The sequence below is a fragment of the Poecilia formosa genome, unplaced genomic scaffold (assembly GCF_000485575.1).
Source record: "Poecilia formosa unplaced genomic scaffold, Poecilia_formosa-5.1.2 Scaffold446, whole genome shotgun sequence".
In the NCBI taxonomy this organism is placed as follows: Eukaryota; Metazoa; Chordata; class Actinopteri; order Cyprinodontiformes; family Poeciliidae; genus Poecilia; species Poecilia formosa.
In genome coordinates, this window is record NW_006800385.1 from 405,970 (window position 1) to 417,084 (window position 11,115).

Genomic DNA, 11,115 nt, shown 5'->3' on the forward strand with positions numbered 1-11,115 from the left:
AGAGTTATTGTAGACAGTGATAGTTGTTGACAGGAAATAGAAAAATTCAATTAAATAAAATTAAAAAATGATTAAAAAAAACAACTATTAAAAATATATAATCTTTTTATAAATAAATAAATAAATAAATAAATAAATAAATTCAGACTTTAATTGTGCCTCCCCCACCTCCCCCCAGATTTCTGAGATTAATGTCAGAAGTCCTGTTTTAAGTGGCCCTCATCCTCTTCCGTAGAAATGGAAATCTTCTCCTCCTTCCAGATGTCAGTTTAAAATGCGGAGTGAAGCATCTTGTTGTTTAACCGGATTTTCCATCTTTGAAGATGACAGACTCTGTCGTAGTACATGACGTCGCTGCGCCTCCTTCCTATCTCCTCCCTTTGTGCGGCTGACAGGCTCTTTCTCGGCTTGGACTGGAACACACAGAGGTATGTTCTGTATCTTCCTGTAAAACGAAACCCAGCTAGGTTCCTGTGCATTTCACATGAGTGGGTCGAGTCTCACCAAGAACTGCAGAGCTGCGTCTGTCTCCTCACGTATTTATATTAATATGAAACTGACGTGGAAACATTAGTAGTCGACAGGCCCGTCGTTGTTATGTAGCTACCATCTGCTGCTAGCTTGTGATGCGGTCATTTGAATGGAGAACTTATCTGCAGTTGTGCGGATTGTTTGTAATTTAAAAAGTTGAGCTCTTTAACTAAGTGACCCTCTTGGTGCTCATTGTGCTCTCTGTTTTACACTTCGGATTTTAATTTTCCAACCAGAGTCCCTTTTACCATCTAACCACCTTGACTGTGAGCTAATGCTAACCAGTTAGCCGGCGAGGGCATGAGCATGTTGGCGTGATAACCTTTTTGTCCCCTTCAGGCGCTCCTTACTGGGCTCTCACAAAAGATACTGGACTTTTTTATGTCAGAATAAGTCTCACAATGAGCTTTCAATTCTGTTATCCTGAAGTTAAAATAAAAAGCAATGCTGAAAGACAAAGATGTAGAAGCTAAGGTGGTTAGTAAAGTTTATGAATAGACATCTGTGTGATATTATGTATAAACATTTAACCCATATTTACCTTAAAAATCTCACATCCCACACATAAACGTATGACCTAGCGGTTCGTGCTTTGCAATCTCCTACATTTCACCCTATTTGAAGGGTTGCTGAGGAGCTACATGGTGTATTTTTTAAATTAAACTATGAAATACTCTCTCCAAACTATAAAAGTTAGAATTTCAGCAGATTTAAAGGCTAGATGCAATTAGCATGACATATAAAGTCAGACTATAGTTATATGTTACATATATTAACAGCTATGTGTGATTTTTAACCTTCTGCTGGAATTTACTGCCACTAAACAGTTTTACTTCTCACGAATTGAGTTGCATGGAATACCAAGTTTCCGTTGCAGTTTTTGTTGTTGCATTATAAAATGTTTGTTGTAAGATCCTACCGTAATTTTGTGCTTTTCTACTACTGTGCAGTTGCTGTTTCTGTAAAATGTAGAGAGAAGTTGTTATATAAATGCTTGAAAATTACTTAGAATTTTTTCCATTTTTTGTTCAGATTCACTTAAAATTGCCAATAAAATGTTCAAAAAGTGTTTAAAGGTTGACTGCTTTCCATAGAGGCCATTTTCTAATTTATTTAAAACATTTGGAGTTTAGTTAACTAATTTTTTACTCAGTTCATTATTATTTATTGGTTGTCAATTATTAGTGTTAATGTGCACCAATCAGATTATCCACTGATTTGCCATTTTGAATGAATTTTTTTAATTTTGATGATTTTCTTCCTCAGCAGCACCATTTTAACGTCGGTTCCTCATCGTAATAAAGCCAAACTGGTCTGGAAGGCTAGTTTGTCTTTTTATTCAACATTTGTAAATGTATTTATATAACACATTTTCAGCAAAAGGCAACACAAAGTGCTTTACAGAAATTAAAAGGAAATGCAAACAAAACACAAACCAAAGGAAAAAGCAAAAAAGAGAGAATCTGATGTTGATCTAAAGTATATAAACTAAGTGCTCCTGTTCAGGGTTGCCAAGTTTCCTCTGGTCTAATTCCATTTCTGGGTTGGAGAACAGGAGTCTAAAATTAGTTTCATTTGTTCAAATTTACTTCCTTATCTTGTGTCAATAAACTTTGCACGTTCTCAACAGACTCCAGCGCTTTGCTAGCTGTTGCTCCATTTAAAAATGGTTCCTGTGTCACTCTTATGATGAAACGTCTTGCAGAACTGGGTGTTGGTGAAAGACCGGGACAAAGAGTCGCTCACAGACACGATACAGTTTCCAAAGAGACGTCTTTGTTCTCCGGTTGGAAACATGAACTTTGTTTGGGGAAATTCAGTTCTGGTCAAAACAGAGGAGTCCAAACTTTTTACATCGTCTGGGAATTATTTGCAAATATTAAAGCTAACAGGCTGGTGCTTGTTGTTCTTTAGGTGACCTTCAGCTAACATGGCGTCTTGTTTTTGAAACTTAGTGCACCGTTTCAGATTTATGTTTCTCACAGGTGTAATACAGAGCGTGATCATAAGGAAGCTACTTTTATTTGTTGTTTTCAGACAATGGCTGTACCTCCCACCTACGCTGACCTTGGAAAATCAGCCAGGGATGTTTTTACAAAGGGATACGGTAAGCAGACGACCTATTTAATTAAGAACAGGTCACAATTGGTCTTCAACACTGTTGTAGACTTTATGTTGAATTTAAATCTATTTGGTTTTATTCGGTCAATTAGAATATATTTAAGTTAGTTTGGAGCCAAAATGTGTAATTAATTTTGTTTGGTAACTTTTAGACCAGTGGAGCCCAAAGTGGGTCCTGGAGGCATCCTGCATGTTTTACTCTCTCCCTGGTGGTAGAAACAACCTGTTCAGCTTGTGAGTGTTCTTCTTAGGCCTGTAATGAGCCATCATTTGATCCAGGTGCGTTAAACCAGAACTAAAACCTGCAGGATGCCGGCCCTCCACTCAGCACCACGGTTTGAGACGCTCCCATTATTTTAGCGGTGGGCATCTTTTGGTTGTCAAATCTCCAGTGTGACAACCGGAGGTTTTATGAAATAATTTTTGAACTTTTTAAACTTATTACATCGGATTAAGTAAACTTTTATTTTCATCTAAGTTGTAACAGATTTTTAGTTAATGTGTCCATATTTTTGCTGGAAATAAACAACTTTTGAAAGTGCATTTAAAAACCAGTCAGAGCGAGGAGGAGGGGCTTAGTTCTGTCAATCATTCTTGTGTATGCTCTGCTAAATGTCCTAATGGCAGAGAAACGACTTACTGTGAGAGAGACACTGTTTACCTGCATATTGGTGGCTGTGCTAGCTAGCCTAGCATTTACTGCAGGCTCAGTCGTGAACCAGCTCGGAGGAAGAGTGATTGGAAGCGCTAAGACCCTCCTCTTTGCTCTGATTGGTTGTTTCTGACTAAGCGTTGTGTTTCTGCTGTTGGATTTGGAGAATCCAGAGGAATTGGTGACGGTTTGTGGCAGTTTTAACCGATTTTTAAAAGTGTTTCCATGGTTACAGCGATGTGTGACCTGCAGTGTAAACCGGAGAGTTTTTCTGTCAGTTACTGAAAAATAAATGCTCAGTTATCAGTGGAAACCAGAAACTAATTCTTTACAAATGCATCAACAAACCGCGTATATGTACTCTTCACATTATTTTCTTTTCTTGTTTTATTTAATTTTTAATCAAATACCAGCTTCCCACCTCCACAAAGAAACTCTCTGCAGATCTTTAACATAAACCTCAGTTAGTTTGTGTTTCAGTATAAAGAAACTAATTTTCACCTAAAATCTGAACCTCATTGTTTCATCATTTAAGACACTGCTCTGATGTTTTGTTATTTTTTGTTTCAGGCTTTGGCCTCATTAAACTGGACTTGAAGACAAAGTCTGATAATGGACTGGTAAGTTTTCACTGCTGACTGACTGACTGGTCCAGAAGGCAGGAGTTAGTTTCTGTTTTTCATAATTTATTAACCAACAACTGATGGCAGAAATAGAAAGATTCTCCTGTCAGCATCATTTCCCCTTTGCTCTGGTCACTGTCACTTTTAAACCTTCAGTAAACAACAAAAACTAGACTAATATAATATTTTACATATCAAAACATCAGTAATTTAGTTTCAGCCATATTTTATGGAAATGTAAGAAATCAGGGCACTACGAACATTTTGTGACAGATTTCTGCTCATCTTGTTTGGAGCAGTCTGGTGTTGTGGGTTTAAATAAATAACAAAAATTGCTGCCGCAGTGCCACTAGCGTTAGCAGCTAATAGGAGAAATCCTCCAACCATTAAAATCTGACACCTCCATTTTTATTTACGTTTGGTGAAGAAGGAAGTTGCGCTCAGTTACTTCAGAGGATTATGTGTTGATTCCTTCAGTAGTTCTTGCTGCAGCGCCCCCACAGGCCAGAAGGGGAACAGGTCTTTCAATTAGTGCAGTGAAAAAACGAACCGCAGCAGCTGAAAATGTAACAAATGTTGCAATTTTGGTTTCCAATTGACTGTCAGTTTTAATAATACATTTTCAACTGTATCTGTTCAAAGCAGTATTGGCACTAATGTACGGTTATTTTTAGACGTCTATATTGTCAAACCATCGATTTTCCTTCCTATCTGACCTTACCGTGTGCTTGTAGTCTCTTGGTTGCCTGTTCTGTGTAACCGAGTGACGTCTTTTGCCTTCAGGAGTTCACCAGCACGTGCTCCGGCAACACAGAGACCAGCAAAGTTGCCGGGTCATTGGAGACCAAATACAAGTGGGCGGAGCGCGGCCTGACCTTCACAGAGAAGTGGAACACCGACAACACGCTGGGGACCGAGATCACCGTGGAGGACCAGGTGATCGCAAGGGGAAAATTACAAATGTTTCTTAAAACAAAGATCTGAGCGAGACAGTTGGGAAAATATTCAATATGCATCTTTAAAATTCTTCCCAAGCAGTTAGAAAATGTTGTTTTTGTGTTGGAAATGAATCCTGTTCTCTGTTTTAACATGATTCCCTCTTTTTCTTTCCACAGTTAGTTAAAGGGCTGAAGCTGACTTTTGATTCCTCCTTCTCTCCAAACACTGGGTAATGGCAGCAGCTTTACCCTGGCACTCTTTGGCAGCTTTTTATTAAAAAATAAGCTTTTAGCTCTTGATTCTTGCTTATAATGACTAGAGTTGAGTAGTAACTACAATTACAGATGCATTTACTTGAGTATTTTTTTGAAAAATGTACTTTTAGGAGTATTTTACTTTTACTGAAGTAATGTCCTAGATGTTTATTTTTTACTTGAGTAAAAACATAGAAGTGTTACTCTTACTGGAGTATATTTTTGGATGCTCTACCCTCTGATATTCACAACAACGGTTCGTTTTTTCCTCACTGAACGTCCTGCCAGCAAGAAAGGCGGGAAGCTCAAGACAGCCTACAAGTGCGACCACATCAACCTGGGCTGCGACGTCAACTACGACATCAACGGCACGGCCATTCACGGCGCCGCAGTGGTGGGGTTCGAGGGCTGGCTCGCTGGATACCAGACGACCTTCGAGGCCGGCCGGAACAAGGTCACTCAGAGCAACTTTGCTGTGGGATATAAGACCGATGAGTTCCAGCTCCATACGAATGTGTAAGAACTATAAACACTCAGCAGCTTTTATTGGTTTAGCTTATAAAGACCAAAAAACATTAATAAAAAAAATGCAGATTTAGCTAGCAGTCTAATATCATAAAAAGCAAAGATCTGTGCGAGATCTCGGTGTTTATGGGGACATTGATGGTCCCCATAAACCATATAAACACTGCAAAAAGTCATAGAAGTACAACAATGTAAACATGTTGCATCATGACGGATGCACAAGATCCCACCAAAACTGCTCGCTAATAAGTCGTCAAGTTAACACAACGAGCTGCATATTCATTGTACTCGTGATGTATAAAATAAAATGGACGCAGGGCTTTGGGCCAACACTATGACAGCTAGATAACAAGGTCAGGAAAAAGTTTTATTTAAAAAAAAAGCAAGTGAGAGGGAAGTAGCTCAGTTATGCTAGCTTGACTATGACAAACGTAAAGTGGATGTGCTGCAGAATTTGGTGTTTCGGTTCGGTTAAAATAAAAAAAAGCGATCTAAACAGAAACTGATAATCAGTAGAGCAGAAGTTTAAAGGTTTTCTGTTTAAAGGCCGGCAATAAATCAATCAATCACATAATAAATTAAAATTAGCTCAATAATCTCCATTTGTCTGATTTATTGTTTTTCTCTTTTCCATCTATCCACCAAAAATTGGATGATAAAAGTCTTCAATCTACTATTTTGGTCTCAATTGTCCCTTTTTTTAAGGATAATTTTGTTTCCTGGGACTTTATTTGTTTCTCTTGTTTTTTATTTATTTTGGATATTTAAAGTTTTCCAGTTCCAGTGTTAAATGTTTATTATAATTTAAAGGTTATTGATGTTTTAGAATGTGTTATTGCATTCTAATAAATAACCTGTTTTAATTATTTTCTATAAGCTGGATCTTTTAGTTTTCTATTAGTTGGATCTTTTTATGGCCTGGTAATTTATTATACAAGTCAGATGAGGTGATGGTGAGCGTGAGGGACGGGCCTTGTTCCTGCTGCTTCCCCTGGTAAATCCTCTGAAGTCTTTATGTGAGGTCAGACAAACGTTACTGGCTTCTAGGACTTAAGGTAACCTGCTGGTTCTTTACAGCAACGATGGCACCGAGTTTGGCGGGTCGATCTACCAGAAGGTGAACAGCAAGCTGGAGACGGCCGTCAACTTGGCCTGGACTGCAGGAAACAGCAACACCCGCTTTGGCATCGCCGCCAAATATCAGATCGATTCTGACGCATCTTTCTCTGTGAGTTTCATGTATTTATTTCAAAAGATTATTGATTTATCTTTTATCACCTATTTATTCCTTCCCCTCATCTCAATTTAATGAAATATGTTTCTTACCGACTCCATAATTATCAGAAATTTGTAATCAAAACCATGTTATGGTATTCAAATTCAAAAATACTGTATTAATCCCAAAGGCAAATTAAATATTATTATAAAATTGCTATATCATTTATTATAAATAATAAATCAAATTTAAATCCCGAACTCATTAAGTAGAAAAGACCTCGGGGTCAAAAAGATTATTCTGTGTTTCCCAGCCACATTGTGTGATTTTGTAGCTCAATCCAGTAATTATTTTAACTTCAGTTGTTATAGAAATGCTACATCTGTCAAACCTGACTTAAAGGGTGTCTGTCTCTTTAAGAAGCTCCTGCTCTGACACTCCGCCTTCAGGAAGTCGTCACAACATGAACACCTTCAAAAAAACTTTTCTGCCTTTTTTAATTTTATCTGCTCTATTATAAACTAAAAGTGTAAAATTAGATTTAAATCAACAAAATAGTCAGATTTTTGTGAATCATGGTTGATGCAAAACATGAAAATGTTTCATCTTTTATAATGACAGGTTAAACTTTTGGGGATTGATTGTTTTCTTACTTGACCTGTAGATGATTTCAGTTTGAGCAAAAGTCCAAGTTCGTGGATGAAAGCAGAAATATTGAAAAATAGTTCAGCTGCAGCAACTTGCAAAGCAGATTTACTCCTTTCTAGGAAGGAGTTGGCCGCACAAAATCCTCCAGAGGGCCGTAAATGGCCCCTGGGCCGCACTTTGGACATCCCTTCCTTAAAACCACCAGTTTTTTTTGTTTTTAGTCTTCATGATCAAGCGGCCATGTTTTTTAACCGCAGAGCCTCAGACACGTTCCTGCCTGGGAAAAGAGCTGCAGGTCGGCACAGACGATCACAAACCCAAACAGGAAGTCTGCGTACTACAGGAAGATCTCTGCTAATTCAGTCCCGTCTATCACATTAGTCCTAAGTCCCACTTTCCCCAGAGCTAATTAGTGCGGCTGGTTGTTTGTGTCGTCATTTAGCCCCATTCCTATTTGAAGTGACTCGGCTTCAGTTGAACATTTTGACTCTCGGCCCAATTCTGCAAAACAGATTAGAACCGTTTTATTGTTTAATTAAATTATGACTAAAAAATAGTTTCTAAATGGTTACATTTGTTTATATTCCTTTAACTGTGGGGTCTGTTTTTTAGTGTTTGATTTCTGAACATTTGATCTGTGTTTTCCTGACAGGCGAAGGTGAACAACTCCAGCCTTATTGGACTGGGCTACACTCAGAACATTAAGCCAGGTGAGTTCAGTCTGCAGGACATTTAAAGGGTTTATTTTATCTTCTTTTTTTTACACTTTTTCCTAATTGATTCTGTTTGTTCATTTCTAGGTTCTCAGTCTCGAAATGTGAAAAAGCTAAATGGAAAGAAACACTGAATTTATCTAATTATGTAGCAGAAACTTGCCTGAGAAATGCTCCAATTCTGACCAGCATTATTATGCTGGAGTATCACCAGAATCCTTAAAGTTGGCTTTAGCTTGCTGTTCTAGTTACTCTTTTAAGTAAAAACGTTGCTAAGTATCACTGCAGTAAAATGTTTTAGCTTCATAAATGCCGTCCGTCTTTTCAGTGTTTGTGAATATTTAGGGAGAGTCAGAGCGGCTCGCTTTATTGTTGCTTACCAAAACGCATCACACTTTATTTTAATGTTTACAAAAATCTTATATTTTATCCTAAAAATTATTAATTTTTATTCAATTTTCAACAGTTGTCATCACTCCTGATATAAAAGTGTGGATTTTGTTTTATTGTGGTCAGTCAGTCTGATATCATATAATATACATTTAGTCTCCACATACTCCATCATTATACAGTCATAACATTACAACAGCAGTAAAGGCCAAACTTCTGCTCTGCAGCAGCTAATTAAAAACTTTTACTTTTCATTTTTGATAGTTTTCTAACTAAAATTATGATCCAAAGATCACATTGCATTTCTAGAATTTGCTTTTTTCTATTTATAAATATTAAATCAATAAATCTTTGGAGGTTTCAGTTATGTGTGTTTGAGCAATGTGAAACTTTTTTACCTTTATCAAAATAATCAATAATTCCATTATTGTTACATTTTTAAGTATCTCAATCAAGTCTAGAAATATTGAGTATTTTAATATTTACTAGTGATTTCTGCTCACCAATAATATTTACAACATTTAAACATATTTGGATGTCTGAACCTTTTCTTTGTGTTTTTCCATTTGGATAGTTGAGGTTTGTGGAGGATATTCTTGCAGTGCGGTAAAAATGAACGTTTAAATGTTTGTTTCTGCAGGTGTGAAGTTGACCCTTTCTGCTCTCCTGGATGGTAAAAACATCAACACGGGCGGCCACAAGCTCGGCGTGGGTCTGGAGTTCCAGGCGTAGACGGAAAGACTTCAACGTTTCCCCACACACTTATTCCTCACCCAAGAATATCCTAAACCCTCGGAGTAGCCCAGCCCCTCGTCTCCCCTTGAAATGTTACAGGTGGAAGTAAGTGAAGGTGAAACAAATCCAGTTTTAAAGGACCATATTTATGTTCAAAAGCCCAGTTTAGAACAAAGCTGTGAGAACCGAATGCTTCAGTACATCAAGTCAGTTTCATGCTTTTGTTACTTTTTAATCAATTGAAAAGGGAAAAGCCCCACAACACAATTAGCATGCAATTCTATTGTTACTGCTCTAGGTGGCGCTGTTACTTAGCTGTAGAAAGCACTTCTCACTCAGAAGACCTGGTGGTCATGAAACGTTTCCTTCAAACATTTCCGCACTGAGAGTTCCTGTCCGTCTTTGGTGAATTAACAGCTCTGAGCGACACTACGTCCCAACGCGTACATTACTCTGTGTTTTTGTCTCACCTGTCTTTTGTGTCTGTGCTTTTGGTGTTTTTTTGGTTACATATAGCAACAGAGAATACTATTTTATTGAGGGTGTTGCCTAGTTTTAGATCCACTCGAAGTCTTAAGAAGGCAAAGACACGTCAGCCCTCACAGGTAAACTGTCAAGCACATAACTGATGAAGAGTTTGTGCTTCTGGATGGAGGATGAAAAGAAAGGATTAGAAACACTCCAAGGAATGGTTTTGTCTTCCACAACGGGTTATTGGATTGATGGTTATTGTACTTGACAGTTTTGTCATTTCCTGGTCTAAATAAAGAACATCTTGAACCAATTTCTTCTCTTTGTTTCTAATTTGATAACCTTGGTACAAATAAACAACCTTCGACCTTTTGTCACAACTCCAAAGCTGGGTAGTTTCTAGTTACAGGAACTTTTTAGAAAAAAATTTACTTTTAGTTTTTTTACTATAATTTTTCTTGAGTAATTTCATTATGAAGTATCTCTACTGTTACTGGAGTAAACTTTATGGATTTTCTTCCCACTGGCGAAAATCAAACCTGTTTTAACCAAAAATTCATACAATCATATAATTCACAATTCTTTTTTTCAAAGGTTGAACGCTGCCTACAGATGATGTAAAACCCTAAAAACTATTTTTCACTATTCCACTACATCTACAACAACTTCCTACCAATGCATTTCTGAAAAGTTTACTGCTTTGTCACAGTTAAGGTAAAGAAAAAATACTCTCCACAGGAGATGAAATGCGAACAGTTTGTGCAACAAAACCCCAGAACACTCCACGTTAATATAACAAAGCATTCCTGTCACTGAAACGGCCTTAACCTGTTTGAGTGAGCAAAGATCACCTGGGAGTGTCTGCAAACAGGAATTTCTTTAAGTCTTTTATGCCTGCAGGGTTGGGTTTACTGCCCAGTTCTTTCAGACATTTTCCAGCAGGATTTATGGATTCACTTCCTGCCTTAATGTAGCAGGGGGGTTGATGACGAGCCCTCTGTGTTTTGATGGAGGGAAACTGTCTAACTTCTAAGTTAGAACCATTATAAGACTCGTATTGCATTGCCACTGATCTCACTGGACGCATATTTTACACATAGCTTCGCCTGTTTAGCATAAATGGTTCCTTTTAGGTGTAAGTAGGTTTTCTGATCTTCAGTGACTTTGAAACTAATTGAAGAAATGTCAGATTAAGGAACAAGGCAAAGAGGGTTAGCCTCATAACCGTCAGTTGGCAAGTAGCCTGGGTAGGACTGAGCTGTACTGGTGAGGGAGGAACTATCCTCTTGAATGGAAG

General features: G+C 37.7%; 1 protein-coding gene across 1 annotated transcript; it reads left to right on the forward strand.

The window, feature by feature from the left end:
* Nucleotides 1-322: 322 nt before the first annotated feature.
* Nucleotides 323-10,131, forward strand: vdac1 (voltage-dependent anion channel 1). The gene is made up of 9 exons (XM_007577580.2): nucleotides 323-428; nucleotides 2,569-2,638; nucleotides 3,875-3,924; nucleotides 4,711-4,863; nucleotides 5,043-5,095; nucleotides 5,409-5,636; nucleotides 6,723-6,873; nucleotides 8,162-8,219; nucleotides 9,253-10,131. The coding sequence occupies exons 2-9, from the start codon at nucleotides 2,572-2,574 to the stop codon at nucleotides 9,342-9,344; spliced, it is 852 nt and encodes a 283-aa protein (XP_007577642.1). The 5' UTR covers nucleotides 323-428; nucleotides 2,569-2,571; the 3' UTR covers nucleotides 9,345-10,131.
* The last annotated feature ends 984 nt before the right edge of the window (nucleotides 10,132-11,115 follow it).

Excerpts from the sequence above, each read along its gene's own strand:
- vdac1 (XM_007577580.2), top strand. The coding sequence starts at position 2,572 with ATGGCTGTACCTCCCACCTACGCTGACCTTGGAAAATCAGCCAGGGAT. Across the intron at positions 3,925-4,710 it reads CAAAGTCTGATAATGGACTG|GAGTTCACCAGCACGTGCTC; the intron begins GTAAGTTTTCAC and ends TTTTGCCTTCAG. Across the intron at positions 5,096-5,408 it reads TCCTTCTCTCCAAACACTGG|CAAGAAAGGCGGGAAGCTCA; the intron begins GTAATGGCAGCA and ends ACGTCCTGCCAG.